This window comes from Salmo trutta, chromosome 17 (genome assembly GCF_901001165.1).
Source record: "Salmo trutta chromosome 17, fSalTru1.1, whole genome shotgun sequence".
Taxonomy (NCBI): Eukaryota; Metazoa; Chordata; class Actinopteri; order Salmoniformes; family Salmonidae; genus Salmo; species Salmo trutta.
In genome coordinates this window covers 31901138-31922144 of record NC_042973.1, presented here as the reverse complement: position 1 = coordinate 31922144, position 21007 = coordinate 31901138, and the positions used below count along the sequence as shown (strand labels likewise).

Sequence of the window (21007 nt, the reverse complement as noted above, 5' to 3'; positions counted from 1 at the left end):
CTCTAAAACAATGTTGAACGCAGCCTATGGTAGAGAAATTAACATTAAAGTCTCTTGCAACAGCTCTGGTGGACATTCCTGCAGTCAGCATGCCAATTGCACAGTCCATTAAAACTTGAGACATCTGTAGCATTGTGTTGTGTGGCAAACATGCACATTTTAGAGTTGCCTTTTATTGTCCCCAGCACAAGGTGCACCTGTGTAATGACAATGCTGTCTAATCAGCTTCTTGATATGCCACACCTGTCAGGTGGATAGATTATCTTGGCAAAGGAGAAGTCCTCACTAACAGGGATGTAAACAAATTTGTGCACAACATTTGAGAGAATTAAGATTTTTGTGCGTATGGAACATTTCTGGAATCTTTTATTTCAGGTCATGAAACATGGGACCAACACTTTACATGTTGTATTTACATTTTTGTTCATTATTAAAACTCTTAGTAAGAGAACATTCATGATGATGATGAGTGCTGAATAATGTAATTTAAAGACTTCAAAAAAGACTCCATATAAAAGAGGGATTGTAATGGAAACCTGATCAATGTTATGCTGTCAGAATATAAAATGGTTGATTTCCTCCAATAGGTTTGAATATTCATGAGACAGGCTCCTCTGTCTAGCCAATGACATGCTTGGATGGTCACTGTGGCGTTCTTCCTTATTTGGGAGGGAAAATATGGCGACGTAGATTGTCTTCTGCTATGGTTATTATGAACCCCCATCTGTAGCATCACTACTGACAGCAGAGAGAGAGAGAGAGAGAGAGAGAGAGAGAGAGAGAGAGAGAGAGAGAGAAAGACTCATCTAGATGTTCTCAATCTCCGACATGTCACATCAAACTAACTGATAAAGTATAGTAGGAAATACTTGCGTACATCATCAACTTTACCAACTATACAGTAAAACAATAATACAGTACAATGTCCAGTTTAGTTAATCAATTCTAAACCACTACTAAACTCAAAGCAGGAACTAACACACACCATTGTGTGTGTGTGGTTGTTCTGCCCTCTCTCTCCCTACTCTCAGGTGTCCATGGTGTGTCTGGGGGATCTGTGTGGCTCTCCCCTCCCCCTTGCCCTCCTCTCTCCTCTTCCTAGTGGCTGGGTGTATCTAAGTTTGGTCTTCCTGCGTCTTTTCTCTGAGCACCAGACCCTCTCACAGTACTCCTCCAGCCGCTGTGTATCCCGATATCCTATAAGCTGGAGGAACTCCTTGTACCACAGCCGAGAGGTAGCTGGAGCGGGGGCTAGGGAGGACCCTGGTAGGGCTCCTGGTAGTCTGGAAGTGGGGTCAGAATTGGAACCAGTGTGGTAGTCTGGAGGGGTATCTATGGGAACGTGACAGGAGGTTGCTGTGGTCTCCCCTTCTTCCTCTCCTTCCTCCCCTGTCCTGTGTATCAGGGCACTGACCCTCTCCCCTCCCAGCACATGTAGCGTGACCGTCAGTAGGGTGTGGACATAGCCGTGTTCTACCGTCTGACACACGTACATGCCAGCGTCCCCAATCCGCACAATCAGGAACAACAACCCGTGGGTCGTTATGACTACACTCTCATCACCTCTGACCTGGGGGAGGGAGAGAAGAGGGAGGGGAGGTAAGGAGAGATGGAAAAGGAAGAAAGAAAGGAGGAAAGTGGTGTGTATGTATATATGTCTCTCTCACCTTCTCTCTGTCTGGACCTCTCTGTATGTACCACAGAACTCTGGCCTGTAGAGAACGAGGGGTACACTCCAGTAGAGTACTGTTATTCTCTACCCCATACACCTGCCTCTCCTCCGCACCCTGATACTTCTCCCCTACACACACACACACACACACACACACACACACACACACACACACACACACACACACACACACACACACACACACACACACACACACACACACACACACGCACACAATTCAGCAGTGACCTTTCTGTTACCTCAGCCAGGCCAAAGGCCATTGGCCAAGGAGTAATTACTTTCTACCCCCCTCCTCCCCCCCACCCCCCCACCCACACACACACAAACACACAGACTGACCATCAATCTGCAGCCCATTGCATAGCTGTACAGCGTTGCCATGGAGAACATCCTGTCGTCTGAATCGTCTGCTGAGAGAGAGAGGGGGAGTGATGGAGGGTGTTAAATGGGCATTTGGGAAAGTGAGATAAGGACAGAGTGGCATCAAAGGGAAGAAAGGGAAGGGATGATGAGAAAGAAGAAGGGGATTAGGGAGGATAGAGGTGCTAATGATTGCTATATGATGCCTCTGCGCCACTGTGCACATGTGCATATGTCTGTGTGTGACTGTACATGCCTGTGTGTCTTTGTGTATGAGGTGTGTGTTTCTGTCTCACCTCTTGGTGTAGACCCCAGCAGGGTAGTATCGTGAGCAGGTGAGTCCGTCCCAGGCACAGTAAGGATCCCTGGCTAGGCAACAGTCGGCACACTCTGACCCGTACAGTTCACATTGATGGAGCCTCACCTGAGCCACACCCACCTCAGAACCCACATAGAGCTGTTGCTATGAAAACAACAACACAGGGACCAAAATTAACAGAGGTACACATTTTTGTAAATATCAACATCATAAATCGTTTTTGTACTGTCATTATATTTCCCGACATTCAGTAAATCAATACACTGTCATCTTGTGGCTAGATGAAGATACTGTAGTTTTAAACAGCCATGCTTCAAAACAATGTTAGTAACTATGTTATTAACTTAAGATTTTAACATGATAAGTAGTTGTCATACTCGTTTTGCAGATATGATGATCTCAGTTATTGGCACAGGGACCTAGAAATAAATAACATGAAAACATTTTGATCTTCCACAAACAAATGAAATTGTCGAGTGCCAAGAATGTGTAATTGATGCAATGGCCATATTTTTCCATATGGTGGCGCTAAATAACAACAGTACCTTGAACACCTGCAGTTCCTCCAGTAGCACTTCCTCTATGGTGTCTGTGTCTTTGTTGTAGATGCTGATAACCTTCAACACAACAGAGTCGTCTATGGGAGAGAGTATTAAGTGATGTAAATATAACACCTTCACCAATACAACCACCCAGGACATCCAAATAGAAGAAAGTCAAAGGCTTTGTTTTGGGATGTCAGTGCCTGTCTGTCTGGTAGGCCAATCTTACCTTCCTGTAGATTGTGATTGTAATGCTGTATGTGATCAGTGGAGGGAGCTATAACCTTGGTGATACACAGCACTGGATGATCATAGTGTAGTGTCAGTGTGCGTACCTCTGCCTATGTACAGAACGTGGTAGTGTCCGTCCTGGGCCTGGACGCGGTCCACAGCAATCTGGGTTAGTCTCCTTCCTCCTGGCTCCGTCTGCAGTAGGACAGGTTTCTTGTGGAGGGGCAGGACCGGGCTTGACATGACGGGGTGGGAACGCACGAAACGCAGAACGTCATCAGGGAACTCCTTAGAACCTGAAAATCCACCACCGTTCACCTTACTGGCACACTGGAGAGAGAGAAGAAGGGAAAGAGATGGAGAGGGAAAAAGGATAGAGAGGGAGAAAGAGAGAGAGGAAGAGAGTGGAAGAGGGGGGAGAAGAAACATATGAATAAGAAAATAGCATTACACTGTCAAAGACTCGAATGGTTACTATTGAAGCTGTATGTTGCAGTATAATGATAGCACTGATTGTCCTCTTCTCTGATGCGACCTGCAGAGACAGCTACAGTAGCTCTGACATTCACAGGAAATGTTGTTTAACGACCTGTAACACTCTTTCTCTGCAAAGGGCAGCTGCCACAGACACAGGCATAAGGGGAGTGCTGTGAATGTACAATGCTGCTGCTGGAATGTCACATTTTTGAAAGACATTGTTGAAGGTATATTGTTTGGATATACAGTATGGAGTTTGCTGTAATGTAGGTGCAACTCTTAAGCAAATTCCTAAACTACCATTTTCTTGTGTTGCACCAACTATGCAGTGCATGGATCCTTACTTATCGGGTATGGAGAGCCAATCAGGTAATGTAGAGTCTATTGATAAGTCAGTAGATGTTGTAGCTGTAGGTTGCAACTCACAGATCCGGGGCGTGGGTAGGGGACCCGGCCTTTGTATGGGGTCCAGCGGTGCTCTGGTCTCTCCCGGTGTGCAAATTGGCCGTTGAACGCTGCTCGCACAACATTCATGTGGTACACACACACTGCATAGCCCCGGAACACAGCACTGAGGAGGGGAGGGGTGTAGATAGAGAGAGAGAGAAGATATTCAATACAATATACCAGTACATTTAAAAAAAAAACACACGTGACTCTCTCAGCAGACCTTGTAGTACTGAAGAGGCCAAATATCTCTGGATTCTTCTCATCCTTGTTCTTCAACACAAATACATCCTCTGAAATGAAACACACATGGGAGAGAGAAAGAGAGAGAGATTTAGGGTTCCATTAAGTGAAAGTACTATAGGTGTATCCCCTTCTCTAGGAAACACACACGAACACACAGCCGTACCCAGCTCGTCGAAGTGTGTGTCGATGCCGTTGGATCCAGCCACGGAGCAGATGAGACGGGTCTTTAGGAAGGAGCTCCAACGATTCACCAACATCCTCTGACCTCCTTGGTCATTCTGAAGGGAGGGGATGGAGGGAGAGGGGAGAGGAGAGGGGGAAAGGAAATAGATTAGAATTGGAAGGAGGCGAAGGAAGGGAGGACATGATACAGTATATGGATATGCTGGCATGCAGGATAGAACAGAGCATTTGTGCCGTTCTCACCGCACAGACCCGTCCCACCCGGGTGTAAACAGCCTTGTTAACCCCCTCTGCGTCCATCCCTCTCTCCGTGAAGAAGAAGTAGACCTTGTCATCATCTCTGTCATCGTTATCAGGAATCACCACCGACCCAATGAACTTAGGCTCTAGAGGAAACATGACAGTTTCAGAAAGAGAATGTGACCGCAGGATTACAAAGTTCACTTTGCTGCCAGGAAAATGTATCATACTTCTACATTTATGTAGAGAGCATATACAATATAGCATGTGAAAAGGCACTGATACTAATATTATTGCAAATACTTGTGTTACTTTAAAATGATGCTTTGCATCACCACCTGGTATGGCAACTGCTCGGCATCTGACCGTAAGGCGCTACAGAGTGTAGTGCGAACGGCCCAGTACACCTATATAATAGGCGGTGTCAGAGGAAAGCCCATAAAGTTGTCAGAGACTCCAGTCACCCAAGTTATAGAATGTTTTTTCTGCTACCGCATGGCAAGCAGTACCGGAGCGCCAAGTCTAGGACCAAAAGGCTCCTCAACAGCTTCTACCCCCAAGCCATTAGACTGCTGAACAATTCCCCTCCCTTTTGTACACTGCTGCTACTCACTGTTTGTTACCTATGCATAGTCACTTCGCCCCCACCTACATGTACAGATTACCTCAACTAGCCTGTACCCCTGCACTGACTCGGTACCGGTGCCCCCTGTATATAGCCTCGTTATTGTTATTCTTATTGTGTTACTTTTTATTTTAGCCTACTTGGTAAATGTTTTCTTCTTCTTGAACTGCACTGTTGGTTAAGGGTTTGTACTGTAAGTAAGCATTTCACGGTAAAGTCTACACTTATTATATTCGGCGCATGTGGCAAATAAAGTTTGATTTGATTTGACACACATGGAATCCATGAGTTCATCTGACTCTGGGGAAGTAGATAAAGGGCTTCATTGTCAAAATCCTAATACGCGAGATTCTGGCAATTAAGCAATTTTTCTACCTACCCAGAGTCAGATGAAGTCGTATGGATACCATTTTTATGTCTCTGTGTGCAGTATGATGGAAGTTAGAGGTAGTTTTGTGAGCCAATGCTAACTAGTGTAAGGCCAGGGTAAAGAACGATTGTCCATGGACACTGCGACTTCAGATATTACTCAAGGTTTAATTATTAGAGAAACCAAACAACTTCAATGGACAAATTACATGAAGGAAAAATAATATGAGCTGAGAGCTGGCACTTGGCACCAAACTCTAAACTAGAGCTACCCCAGCAACCCCTGATCTTTATACCCCAGAGCCCCAGCATCTGGTATAAAAATGAAAGTTTTCCAATTATGGTCCCACGGTACTCCCTTTGCAAAAGAAACATAGAGTCTCTCTAAATGCAACATGCAACATACAACAATATCGCTACAACATTAAGATGACATGTAGGCCTGACTAGAATATTCACAGAAAGTAACACAACAGCACAGTATGAAATTATCTTCATTCTTTCTTTTTTTTAAGCTAGTGTGTGTGTGTTCCTTCAGGTCCATGCCCACTCAATGAGTGAATGATGACTAGTATGTCAGGTGGCCTGGAGGTTGTTGATAGGCCCATGTTGTAGTGTGCTACCATCGCCGTAGTGCTCTAGGCACCTCTTGCTCCACAGCAGTCATCTCCAGTCACTGGCCAAGCCTGCAATGCCTCGGCAAAAGGCCCCACAGGTACACCACCGAAAGTCTCCTTTTCGATCTCTTCCTTTCCCCAAATGACACCACCCACAGTTAGCATGTAGGAACTCCTCCTGTCCAGAACTTGTGAGGTAAAGCTAGCTACTATCTAGCCAGCTAGCTAACTAACACTCAGAGATGGTCATCTAACATTAGCTAGTAAAAATAGCATGTAGACAACGGGCAAAATACAGGCACAAGGGTCCCACATTGCTTGAAGTAGTCACAGTAACCAATGTTGAAGTCCTGCTGTCATAAACATTGCTGATGTCACTCACGATGAAACTCTTTAGCACAGAACCACCAACCAGGTCGGGAAACTCCAGTACATCGACAAGCTAGATAGGGAGAAGCTCCAAATCAGCTCCAAATGCAGTTAAGAAAGTCCAAAACCCGGCGGAGTTCGTTAGCTTCCAGTCTTGAAAGAACCACCGCTGTCACCAGATGTAAGGACGGGGTAAAGAATGATTATCCATATCCGCGGGCTTCAGTTACTCAAGGTTTAATTACTAGAGTAACCAAATGCCTAAAAACATATTTTCACTTTGTCGTTATGGGGTTATGTGTAGATGGGTGAGATAAAAAAATGTTTTACTCTTTTGAATTCAGGCTGTAACACAACAAAATGTGGAATAAGTCAAGGGGTATGAATACTTTCTGAAGGCACTGTAAGTGTGGGTGAGTACCGGAGATCAAACAGAAAGTAATAAAGAGATAACCATTAATTCCTGGCCACTGACCGTTGAGCTGTTGTCTGTTGTCTCTCTCAGTGCGTGTATAGCTTTGGTTGTTCAGTCGACACAGAGCTGCATCATTTTCCCAGTAGTCTGTATACAGGCCGATATACAGCTCTCCTCCTAACACACACACACACACACACACACACACACACACACACACACACACACACACACACACACACACACACACACACACACACAGAGAACCATAATAAACCAGATGTTTCATCAGTTAACACCTAATTTTCCACACATTAAATTAAGAACAAAATTACAATCAATTGCAAATTATGTTTCGGAATTTTTTGTTTGGTAATTTATCGCATTCTGAAAATAACGGATTTATAATTAGTTATTTCCACACGGTGGCAGCATTGGGCTAAAACTAAACCTATCCTCTAAGCCACCGTTTCCCAAACACGTTTTGTTTTTGCCCTAGTACACAGTTGTTCAAATAATCAAAGCTTGATGATGAGTTCATTATTTGAATCAGCTGTGTAGTGCTAGGGCAAAAGCTGAAATGTGCACCCCTTGGGGTCCCCAGGACCGAGGTTGGGAAACGCTGCTCTAAGCACTGTGCAATATACTCAATAACAGCAATTCTACTAGAGTATCAGTCTTCTAATAGGGTTAGGGTTAAGTGTGCCTGAGACAGAGCGTTATTGAGAAAATATCATATTATGAAACATACAAGAAGGTAGAAAGTGAAACAACAGAAGTGATAATGTCTTGTAGTGTGTGGTCTTCTTACTGTCCAGGGTGGAGGTTACGGGGCTGTTGTGGTCATAGGGACATCTCCCTCTGCCACTCTCTACACTCTGCTCCTCCAGCTCAAACTGTCTGGCCTGGGGACCAAAACGTATCAGTGAGAACACACACACACACACATGCTCGCTCACACATGCACACACACTTCGTAAAATGGCCTGTTTCCAAGTACGTATTGGTGTGATCAAATGTAAAAAAAAAATATGAATCATAGTGTCACATATAAACAAGTAAATTAACAGTATATAAAGCAGGGACAATGAAGAGAGTGGGGGGCTTGACAAGGGTGAGGTGTGAGTGTCACGATATGTTCCAACATCTAGCAACCGTTATTAGAAGTACCTCTCAGCAAACAGGGGGGGATGTCTCAGGCCTGACACAGTGGCAGTCAGATTGCTAGTCTCTATTAACACCCCTGTGTTACCATTATCAAACAGTCATGAGATAAAGCTGCTTGTGAGTCATCACAGATACAAGTCTGTAGACACTCTGAATGGCAAGGAAGTGACAAGAGTCTTCAGATAATTAGCAGTACGAAACAGGGGTATTTGGTGTAGTGACACACAGACATCCCTGAGCTTGACCTTAGCCATAGCATGTTCTGTTCTTTATTCTGACTGTTGTCTTGTGGGAGACTGGTTTGTTTTCCCTGCTGGTGCTGTTGTCACAGGTCCTCTCAGACAGACAGGGGGTGATATAAATTAAACTAATTTACAATCCAGACAAACACATTCCCTCTTTCTCTCAGAGGACACAAACTAACTATCAGTACCAACTTCCTCTTTCTCTTCTCCTCCCCCTCTCTCCTCTCTCCATTTCTCTCTCAAAGGACACACAAACATCAAAAATGTCACACCTTGTGTCTCTGTGTGTATCTCCTTCAGATGAATAAACAAACTCCCTGTCTCTCTCTGAGGAAACATAAATTGACCATTGGGCGTGTTGAGGTTTTTACAGCTCATTCAGGAAAGACTGCCTGTGTCTAAAGAACAGATGACGAGACTGAGCCAAAACAGCACCATGTCCTTCTATATGTTCGCATGTCAACCTTATTTGCAATAACTCCAAGGAAAAAATCCCAAACCTGCTCACCTGCCCTGCATGTCCCACCTTGATGGTAGCACAGAGAGGGTTAAATGCTCCTGTTCCACAGGCCAACAGGTGGGTTGTGTTAAACTGCTGCAACACCTTGATGTAGTTAGCACACTCTGGCTGTAGGGGAGGGGGGAGAGGGAGACAGAGGGGAGGTTAAGTAGGTAGGTAACTTGAAGTGTATGGCCGTGTCCGAATATCTGTACTTGCATTTTAAATTGTTGGCGGATTAGGTATGCGAAAATAGATAATTTTATAGTACAGTATGTCATTATATATATTTTTTTATGAGTAGGCTTTAAATGTCAAGATATCATACTAATTTCGGTATTTTATCTAGTACAAATTCCTTTCACGCTATTGAGGAAGATAATTGTCTTTTCAGAACCATGTGTTTAACACAGCTGATAATCAGCTGATAATCATGAGGCTGTGCTGTACCAAAATGCGCAAATGGCTGGAAACAATGCAAATGCTCATTAGATGTTGCATTCTCAGTATGGGTGAGCCTAGTATTTTGATATTTATTTTTACTGCATACATTTTTGCTAAACAGTACGTTCTAAATAGTATGTAGTATGAATAGCACACAGTATGTAGTGTCAGTAAGTAGTAGGCAAGACAGATATCGGACACTGCATATATGTAGTGTAAACTATGACAGATGCAGATGTAGAATGAGCAGATTCTGTTACCTTCTCTTTACCCTTCATCATACAATCTTCTACTTGTGACTCAGAGCTGGCCCAGTCAATCTGATGAGAGATGACAATAAATAAGACATGCATACGGACATTCACACACACACTCACACATGCACATTTTCTGTCTGCTTAACTAGTGTGCAGCATAACATCCTGTAATTAATGTTTGTTTATGGGTGGACTGAACCACAAAAGGTCTCCATAACCATCATAACCATCCTGAAGTGTCTGAACTACACTCTTAGAATTAAAACTTCCTCGAGGAACCCCTCTAAAAAGAGTCTTCAAGGAACTCTTTGAGGAACCTTTTTGGGATGGAAGGGTTCAATTTAGTACCTTTTTAATAATATATTGCAGAGGTGGCAGCATGGCTTAATAACTTCAGATAGTTATTTTTGGGCACCCGTTAGAGTAAATGTCATTCTTGTTCATCATGTTAAGTTCGTACACTGCAAATGTCAATTTCCCTTGAATATATGATATATGATATATTCTCATATAATATAAACAATGCTGATAACATATAGTAATACAGTGGTAACTATTCCAACTTTGGGATTTGCTTAGGCTCTTGAGGAACTCATTCCCCCCTGTAAGCCTCAGTGAAGCTACAAAACTATCAGTGTCCAACCTTAACATGTGATGACAATAGAACAGAACAGATGAACAGGAATAACATTTACTTGAAAGGGTGGCACAAAAAAATCTATCTAAAAGCCAGGCCCCTACTAAGCCATGCCTCCAGTCCCAGGTTCCTCCAGGAACCCGTTACTACATTAAAGGAAATCTAACTTTTGGTATTTGTTGCATTAGTCCATCGTTGATTTGATTTGAATTATTGTAATGTGTGTGTATGTGCTCATCTATCAGTTACACACATGTCAGTACATACACACAACAAGTAGGTCACATGGGGAGAGGAACTGTGCCGTGAGTTGTTGCTATATTTGTTTTTTTAAACCAGGTTTACTGTTCACTTGCACTATATAAGATGGAAGAGAGTTCCATGTACTCATGTCTCTGTATAATACTGTATATTTCCATTAATTTGTTCTGGACCTTCGGACTGTTAAAAGACCCCTGGAGGCATGTCTGGTGGGGTAAGTGTGTGTGTCAGTGCTGTGTATAAGTTGACTATGCAAACAATTTGGAATTTTCCAACACATCAATGTTTCTTATAAAAACAAGAAGTGACGCAGTCAGTCTTTCCTCAACTCTCAGCCAAGAGAGACTGGCATGCATAGTATTAATAATGACAAGCCACCAGGGTCTGACAACTAGAATAGAACATTATTGAGGATAATAGCAGACGATATTGCCACTCCTATTTACCATAACTTAAATTTAAGCCAACTTCAAAGTGTGTGCCCACAGGCCTGGAGGGAAGCAAAAGTAATTCCGCTTTCAAATCAAATCAAATGTATTTATATAGCCCTTCTTACATCAGCTGATATATCAAAGTGCTGTACAGAAACCCACCCTAAAAGCCCAAACAGCAAGCAATGCAGGTGTAGAAGCATTCCGCTTTCTAAGATTAGTAAAGCCCCCTTAACTGGCTTAAATTGCCGACCAATCAGCCTTTTACTAACCCTTAGTAAAGTTTTGGAAAAAATTGTGTTTGACCAGACACAATGCTATTTTACAGAAAACAAATTAACAACATACTTCCAGCATGCTTATAGGGAAGGACATTCAACAAGCACAACACTTACACAAATTGATGATAAAAAGATTGTGGCTGCTGTTGTGTTAGACTTCAGTGCAGCTTTTGACATGATCAATCATAGTCTGCTGCTGGAAAAACATATGTTATGTCTTTACATCCCCTTGTATATTGTGGATAAAGAGTTACCTGTCTAACAGAACACAAAGGGTGTTCTTTCATGGAAGCCTCTCCAATATAATACAGGTAAAATTAAGAATTCCCCAGGGCAGCTGTCTAGGCCCCTTACTTTTTTTCAGTCTTTACTATCAATATGCCACTGTTTTTGAGTAAATCCAGTGAGTCTATGTATGCGGATGACTCAACACTATACACATCACTACTACAGTGACCGAAATGACTGCAACACTTAACAAAGAGCTGCAGTTAGCTTCAGAATGGGTGGCAAAGAATAAGTTAGTCCTAAATATTTCAAAACTAAAAGCATTGTATTTGGGACAAACAATTCACTAAACCCTAAACCTCATTTATATGTTGTAATAAATAATGTGTAAATTAAGTAAGTTAATTAAGGTGACTAAACTGCTCGGAGTATCCCTGGATTGTAAACTGTCATGGTCAAAACATATTGATACAATAGTAGCTAAGTTGAGGAGAAATCTGTCCATAATAAAGCGCTGCTCTACCTTCTTAACAGCAAAATCAACAAGACAGATCCTACAGGCTCTAGTTTTGTCGCACCTGGACTACTGTTCAGTCGTGTGGTCCGGGGCCACATGGACTTTGTGATTGTCCGTTTGTGAATTCAGAGCGTTTCGAGTTCAGAGTGCAAACCGGACACTCTGGCCGATTAGTTTACTGACGCTTACTTGACACTTGACATATTCAACGGTGTTCAGCGTTCGTATATTCATCAGTTATTCGGCGCTCTCTGGCACACTCAGACGAGAGTGCTCTGAAATCAGAGTAGATGGCCAGACTGAATTTACAAATGCACCTGAAATGGTTACTTGTTTGGTGGAGTATTTTGTTAAGATATGTAGCTAGCTAGCTAGTTAGGTAAACAATGAACCATAATCACAACTCATGACGTTACTACCCTGCATGAATCTGCATTTTTACATTTTAGTCATTTAGCAGACGCTCTTATCCAGAGCAACTTACAGTAGTGAATGCATACATTTAATTTCATACATGTTTTTTTTTTCGTACTGGCCCCCCATGGGAATCAAACCCACAAACATCATGCGTTGCAAACACCATGCGTTGCAAACACCATGCTCTACCAACTGAGCTACAGGGAAGGGAAGTAGCTAACTAACCAGGTTCAATGTTAGCTAGCTAACATTAAGCTATAGCTAGCCAAGCAAATAGCTCTGAGATACGAATAATAAGGTCATACATGTAAAGTTAGCTTGCGAGCCAGCCAGCTAACGTTAGCTACCTAGCTAGGTAAACAATGAACCATAATCACAACTCATGACGTTACTACCCTGCCTGAATCTGCAGGTAGCTAATCAACCAGGTTCAATGTTGGCTAGCTAACATTAGGCTATAGCTAGCCAAGCAAATGGCTCTTTCTATGAAAATTTGAAACGTGTAATATCTGAAAATGTAGCTAGCTAGACTATCTTATCCGCATTAAATTTCATGGTTGGACACGTCTCCTGTCGAATTCCATGGTTGCCCTTAGGTTGAAGATGTAATCTGGAGACAGGTGTTTTCTCAATCTCCTTAGCTATCATACTCAAATTCCACTGATTTCAAAACTTAGTCCTCCAGAATGTGGAGAGCAACACTTATGCAGTTTTAAGACACAATGCATTTAAAAAAGCTGCATTAGACAGGATTACCTAGACATACAGTGGTTCTTCCTGTAAAAGTTTTGTCACACTGCAGCACACCTTGCCAGCTACCGCAGAACTCTATTGCATGTTATTTAAATGTCAGCCATTGTTACATTAATGCTAGTTAGTGCTAGTTTGAAAACCAGAGGGCATCTTTGAGAAGCATATGATAACCTTCAATATGATGCTGTACAACGTGACGGTCGGGAGTAGGCTACAGTACTAAGAGCATAACATTTCCACACCCTGACCAATACCCAAACGGAGATAAAGACATCCAAACGGAGATAAGAAAAAAAATCTCTTTGATTTATCAAGACCAGTCCCCAAGCTTGTATCAGAGCAGTGTGAAACGGTGCTGAAATAGTTGACTACAGCGGGTAGACTATTGCTTAAAATACTATTGCTTCTAAATTCAATATGCTTTTTAAATAAATAAGACCTACACCCCTTTTAACAGCACAGCATTACTCAACACTAGTGAGACTCATGTCGCCTACGGCAGGCCTACAGTATATCGGACTCTCGGCCAATAATTAGATTCAAAGGATTGGAGGATTCTAAATTAATATGTAAGGAGTATTTTCTGTTAGAAATTCTCACAGATTGGATTTGCCCTAAGGGGCTTTTATATAATTCTAAATTACTTAATAATCTCTTTGTTTATTTCATTGTCAAATAACCTAACCGGACGACGCTGGGCCAACTGGGGACCACCCTATGGGACTCCCAATCACAGTCGGATGTGATACAGGGGCTGTAGTGATGCCTCTTGTACTGAGATGCAGTGCCTTAGACCACTGCGCCACTCAGGAGCCATGACCAATATGACCAATATATATTGTCCCATCCTAGAAACGTTGTTTGCAGAATTCACAGCCTGCTACACAGGGTGTTAACAGGGTTAATAATAATAATCATATTTTTTCCCCCTTCCACATGTTAATTGGGGAAATGAAAACCAGGTGTGTATGGAAACAAGACAAGACACATGGATATATGAAAAATGGAGCGGCGATGGCTAGAAAGCCGGTGACGTCGATCGCCGCCTGAACAAGGAGAGGAGCCGACTTCGGCGGAAGTTGTGACACCTCAGGGAAACAGTCGGATCTGACAGCCAGTCCTACCGACTCTATTGGCCAATAATTATTATTACACGTGTGTATAGTGCTGGAGAAAAATTTGTAATACATTATGGAGACAATTTTACGTAGTCTATGAGATGTTACGGAAAGTTAGGATTTGAGACTGGCCATATGGCAGTATCTCTCTCCTCGCTGTGTCCAGCTGTGCTTTTTATGGAAGGACTCTGTGTACCAACTTTAGTAACATAATAAAGACACACAAATATATACACTCTGTTTGGGTAACCTACTTACCTGGAGGGACAAGAGTTCAAATCACCTCCACACATGCACAGACAGGCCTACCTCTCTGTATTGGTGGTTAACTCTCTCCAGGCTGAGGGAGTACAGGGTGTTTTTAGCCCCTACATACAGCCTCTCATGGGCCTCTTCCAACATCATGGTCTGGGTTTGCAGGGAGGGACCTGGTCCCTGGAACACCCACGTCCTGTTCAACTCACATAGCTCTGTAGATAGAGAGATAGAGATAGGGAGAGAGAGAGAGGTGGAAACTGAGATGCAATTTATAACCTCCTGCCAAATGTACGACCATAGAAGAGACAGATATTTTCCTCAAATTGCACAAATCCACCAAAAATTCCAATCAAATTTTGACAAACTCCCGTATCTGTAAGGCGAAATACCACAGTGTGCAATACCATCAGCAACATTTGTGACCTGCTGCTACAAAAAAAGGTAAACCAGTAGGTCAGAAACACAACATATATTTATCTGCCAATTTATTCTTGACACAAACCGGTGAGTGGCACACATACACATTCCATGTCTCAATTGTCTCCAGGCTTAAAAATCCTTCTTTAACCTATGTCCTCCCTTTCATCTACACTGATTGAAGTGGATTTAACAAGTGACATCAATAAGGGATCATACTGTACCTTTCACCTGGATTCCCCTGGTCAGTTTACATATTTTGTTGTGTGTTTTTACAACTTTTTCGTGATATCCAATTCGTAGTTACAGTCTTGTCCCATCACTGCAACTCCAGTATGGACTCGGTAGAGGCGAAGGTCGAGAGCCATGCGTCCTCTGAAACACGGCCCTGCCAAGCCGCACTGCTTCTTGACACACTGCTCGCTTAACCTGGAAGCCAGCTGTACCAATGTGTCGGAGGAAACACCGTACAACTGGCAACGGAAGTCAGCGTGCATTCGCCCAGCCCACCGCAGGAGTTGCTAGAGCGCGATGGGACACGGATATCCTGGCCTGCAATCCTTTCCCTAACCCGAACAGCGCTGGGCCAATTGTGTGCTGCCTCATGGGTCTCCCGGTCGCTTACATGTGTGTGTGCTGAATTAATACCCACAAATGAAACCCTCTATAAAACCAATGATGTAAAGGCAAGATAAAGACCTTGGGTGATACAGAGCCTGAGGATATGTACCTCTGAGTCTGCATGATCAGGCTACCTGCTGTTGAACTAGAGAAATAGAAAAACTGTCCTTGTCTAACGTAGGTGGCACTGTAAAATCTCTCCATGCCACGAAAGGGCGTAATCCGATTCTGGGATGCTTCACCTGGGGAAAGGCTATGGGGTTCATGCATGTTTGTCACGGGTACTTAGGGCAGGAAGAAGGAGCAGAGTCAAATGCAGGAGATATTGTCCAGTAGCTCGAAGTTTATTCACACCCAAACACTAGGTGATCAAAAAGGCACAGGGAGTGCACAATACCCAAAAGGGAAACAGGTAATCCACAAAGGGAAAATCACACACGGGGCGCAGCCCGGCGAGAAAATAAATCCTCCAATAAAACGATGGAGAAAAAAGACACGGCCACAGCGTAAAACCCCACTGCCCGCTGACAAACCAACAATCCCGCACAACACACAACCCCAAAGGAACAAACTAAATACCCCCCCCCCCCACTAATGACAGAAATGAAAACAGGTGCGGACCTAGACAGACAAAACACAATGAACACAGAAACACAGATCGGCGGCAGCTAGTAGACCGGCGACGACGACCGCCGAGCGCCGCCCGGCCGAGGAGGGGCACCATTTTCTGTGGATACTGTGACAATGTTCCAGGATTGCCTTTAAAATAACATCTGAAGCCCCATGTTTGTCAGGTAAAGCTTGAAGTTGAATATTACATTTTCATCATCAAAAGATCAATATTTTTGCCTCAACTTTATATCCTTGGGGCTGCCTATCATAACCAATTAGCGTCTGTTATTACAAACTTTGTGTGCTATTTTGAATGACGGCACTAGCTAGTTAGCAAACCAAACCGAAACATTAGCGAGCAAGCCTTACGAAAGGTAATTTTGCTGTGAAATTATTGAACAGGCGTCCTAGTCAAGAGTCAACACCAACAAAAAAGGACTATACAGCTAGCTACAAGTGAGTGGAATAACAAATAGACTACCCAGTTAAAAAGTGAGTGGAATCATATTGGAGACCCAGCAGATTTCAAAGTAAAAAATACCAGAACTTAGGATGACATTTTGCCAAAGACGATCCTTTCAAATATTTCTGGTTTTGCCGCGGTCTGAGCGCCAACAGTTAACCGAGAGGTGAAATGATGTCAGCGAACCTGTTGTTGCTCCTGCATAGAGCCTGTGTGAGTAATACCAAAGATTATAATGATGGGAGGACAAGGAGGTTTATTTATATATATATATATATATCGTAGGTGCTTGAGAAGCTTTAATATTGCAGACATACTGTGGCTTCCATCAATGTAATTGTCTACATCATTTCCTATTCCCCATATCTTTGTTTGTAAATATATATACAGTACCAGTCAAAAGTTTGGACACATCTACTCATTGAAAGGTTTTCCTTATTTTTTTACTATTTTCTACATTGTAGAATAATATTGAAGACATCAAAACTATGAAATAACACATGGAATCATGTAGTAACCAAAAAAGTGTTAAACAAATCAAAATATATTTAAGATTTGAGATTCTTTAAAGTTGACACCCTTTGCCTTGATGACAGCTTTGCACATTCTTGGCATTATTTCAACTAGACATGAAGGTCAGTCAATACAGAACATTTCAAGAACTTTTAAAGTTTCTTCAAGTGAAGTTGCAAAAACCATCGAGCGCTATGATGAAACTGGCTCTCACCACAGGAAAGGAAGACCCAGAGTTACCTCTGTTGCAGAGGATAAGTTCATTAGAGTTACCAGCCTCAGACATTGCAGCCCAAGTAGATGCTTCACAGAGTTCAAGTAACAGACACATCTCAACATCAACTGTTCTGAGGAAACTGCGTGAATCAGGCCTTCATGGTCGAATTGCTGCAAAGAAACCACTACTAAAGGACACCAATAAGAAGAAGAGACTTGCTTGGGCCAAGAAACATGAGCAATGGACATTAGACCGGTGGAAATCTGTCCTTGGTCTGATGAGTCCAAATGTGAGATTATTGGTTCCAACCGCTATGAGACGTAGAGTAGGCGAAGAGATGATTTCCACTTCCAACTCATCCCAAACCATTTCAATTGGGTTCAGGTCAGGTGATTATTTAACCAGGTAGGCTAGTTGAGAACAAGTTCTCAATTACAACTGCGACCTGGCCAAGATATAGGCACACTTAACCATGAAGCATGGAGGATGAAGTGTGATGGTGTGGCGGTGCTTTGCTGGTGACACTGTCGGTGATTCATTTAGAATTCAAGGTACACTTAATCAGCCAGCATGGCTACCACAGCATTCTGCAGCGATACGCCATCCCATCTGGTTTGCCGATTGTGGGACTATCATTTGTTTTCAACAGGACAATGACCCAACACACCTCCAGGATGTGTAAGGGCTATTCGACCAAGAAGGAGAGTGATGGAGTGCTGCATCAGATGACCTGGCCTCCACAATCACCCAACCTGAACCCAATTGAAATGGTTTGGGATGAGTTGGACCGCAGAGTGAAGGAAAAGCAGCCAACAACTGCTCAGCATATGTGGGAACTCCTTCAAGACTCATGGAAAAGCATTACAGGTGGAGCTGGTTGAGGGAATGCCAAGAGTGTGTAAAGCTGTCATCAAGCCAAAGGGTGGCTACTTTGAAGAATCTCAAATATAAAATATATTTTGATTTGTTGAACACTTTTTGGGGTACTATATGATTCCATATATGTTATTTCATAGTTTTGATGCCTTCACTATTATTCTACAATGTAGAAAATAGTAAAACATGTACCATAATGAGATACAAGAAGGGTTTAACCCAATGATTGCATGTATGAATGGACAAAGTCATTGATAACATGACACCATTCATTCCTATGCGAAGACTCAATAGCACATTGAAGCCTGTTAAGATGGCATCTCATGGAGACATTGCATACACAGTTTTAGTTACCCCAGGAAGTGATGCCACAGGCTAGCTCAGTGCTGCCCCTTCTCAATTTCATTTAGCTTTTATTTAACCAAGCAAGTCAGTTAAGAACAAATTCTTATTTACAATGACAGTCTACCCCAGCCAAACCCTCCCCTAACCCGGACGACACTGGGCCAATTGTGTGCCGCCCTATGGCACTCCCAATCACAGACGGTTGTGATACAGCCCGGGATCGAACCCAGGTCTGTAGTGACACCTCTAGCACTGCGAAGCAGTGCCTTAGACCGCTGCGCCACTCGGTCTGCTTCAATGTGTAAGTCAAGTTGAAGGCCGACCGGGGTACTGCAGGCTGCCATTAGCAACTAAATGATCCTTCTTTTGTGTCCAATTTTCAAATAATCAGTTCAAGGACATACATATTAGAAGCAGGTATTGTTACCATGATTGTCTTCAAAAAAAGATGAAGATTGACCACGAAGATCGACATTTTTCCATTCACAAACATTTGGGAGATTTCCACTAACAAGGCCTGAGAGGGGGTAGTCCCCCTCTAATAGAGGCAGTAAAGAACTCACTCAAGCATTTTAGCCATTTTTAACAGACACTGGTTTCCAGAGTGACTTACAGGAGCAATTCGGGTTAATTGCCTTGCACAGATTTTTCACATAGCTGGCTCAGGGATTCAAACCAGCAAACTTTCGATTAATCTCTGAATACTCTTAACCACTAGGCTACCCTGCAACCCCGGACTTGATTGTAGACTAACAGTAAAATGTTTACTTACATGTCCTTTTCCAACAATGAAGAGTTAAAGATTTAAAAAATTACAATTATTAGGAATAGTGACACGAGGAATAAATACACAGTAAATAATGAATAACAATGAGTAAACAATTGTATACAGGGAGTACCAGTACCGATTCGATGTGCAGGGGTGTGAGGTAATTGAGGTAGCAATGTAAATGTACTGTAGGTAAGGGTAAAGTGACTAGGCAACAGGATAGATAATAGACAGTAGCAGCAGTGTATGTGGTGTGGAATTGTGTGTGTGTGTGTACGTGCGTGTGTGTGTGGCATCAGTGTGTGTGTGTGTGTGTGTGTGTGTGTGTGTGTGTGTGTTTGTGTGTGTGTGTGTGTGTGTGTGTGTGTGTGTGTGTGTGTGTTAGGGTGTCAATGTAAGTATGTGTGAGTGTGTGGGTAGAGTCCAGTGTGTGTTCATGGAGTCAGTGAAGGAGAGTTGGTGGAAAAAAGTGTGTGTTGGGGTGTGTATGTGTGCCACAGGAGGATGGGCTCGTGGTAATGGCTGGAGCGGAATTGGTGGAAAGGCATCAACAACATCCAACACACACTTTCTATGTGGTTGATTCCATTCCATTTGCTTTGTTCCAGTCATTATTATGAGCCGTCCTCCCCTCAACAGCCTCCACTGATGTGGGTGTTCAGCCTGGTCTCATAGACTAGAGGTCTCTTCACTGTCCTCAAGTCCAGAACATACTACAGGAAAGTCACAGTACTACATAGAGCCATGACTACATTGAACTCTATTCCACATCATGTCACACAGTCAAGCAGTAAAATCAGATTAAAAAAACAGATAAAACTACACCTTATGGAACAGCACAGACTGTAAAGAGACACAGACACACACACACACACACACACACACATCATTTGTAAACACGTGCTAACACACAGACTCTACACACACTTACATTTTAATATTGCTATTTTGCAGTATTATTGATTTTGTATTGTAGATATGTTGGTATAGAGTAGTGTGTAATAATGTGTTGTGTTATTTATTGTTTTCATTTCTGTAATTTTTAAAATATTTTATTTTATTTTATTTAACTAGGGAAGTCAGTTAAGAAAAATTATTATTTATTTACATTGACAGCCTACCAAAAGGCAAATGGCCTCCTGCGGGAACGGGGGCTGGGATAAAAAAAAGAAAATTATATATATAAATATATATAAATAAATATAGGACAATACACACATCACAACAAGAGACACAACACAACAGTACATAAAGAGAGACCTAAGACAACAACATAGCAAAGCAGCAACACTGACAACACAGCATGATATTAACACAAAATGGTAGCAGCACAAAACATGGTACAAACATTATTGGGCACAGACAACAGCACAAAGTGCAAGAAGGTAGAGACAACAATACATCACGCAAAGCAGCCACAACTGTCAATAAGAGTGTCCATGATTGAGTCTTTGAATGAAGAGATTGAGATAAAACTGTAATTGTGATTGAACCCCAGAATGAGTAGCTGCTGCCTTGACAGCAGCTA

General features: G+C 42.6%; 1 protein-coding gene across 4 annotated transcripts in view; it reads right to left on the bottom strand.

The window, feature by feature from the left end:
* Positions 1-340: 340 nt before the first annotated feature.
* Positions 341-21007, bottom strand: part of sema3e (sema domain, immunoglobulin domain (Ig), short basic domain, secreted, (semaphorin) 3E) — a 52324-nt gene continuing 31657 nt past the window's right edge. Inside the window, exons 2-18 of one of the 4 annotated variants that reach the window (XM_029696510.1) lie at positions 14698-14858; positions 9749-9808; positions 9054-9173; positions 7945-8038; positions 7194-7310; positions 4742-4884; positions 4479-4593; positions 4293-4362; positions 4049-4193; positions 3250-3475; positions 2918-3009; positions 2750-2791; positions 2350-2516; positions 2033-2103; positions 1668-1801; positions 1494-1570; positions 341-738 (exon numbers count right to left, since the gene is read on the bottom strand). In XM_029696510.1, coding sequence (XP_029552370.1) covers positions 711-738; positions 1494-1570; positions 1668-1801; positions 2033-2103; positions 2350-2516; positions 2750-2791; positions 2918-3009; positions 3250-3475; positions 4049-4193; positions 4293-4362; positions 4479-4593; positions 4742-4884; positions 7194-7310; positions 7945-8038; positions 9054-9173; positions 9749-9808; positions 14698-14858 — 1862 coding nt within the window. In that variant the 3' untranslated portion in view covers positions 341-710. Of the gene's footprint in view, positions 1571-1667; positions 1802-2032; positions 2104-2349; positions 2517-2749; positions 2792-2917; positions 3010-3249; positions 3476-4048; positions 4194-4292; positions 4363-4478; positions 4594-4741; positions 4885-7193; positions 7311-7944; positions 8039-9053; positions 9174-9748; positions 9809-14697; positions 14859-21007 lie in introns of all 4 variants that reach the window. The other 3 variants (XM_029696512.1, XM_029696508.1, XM_029696509.1) reach the window with 3 other exon arrangements.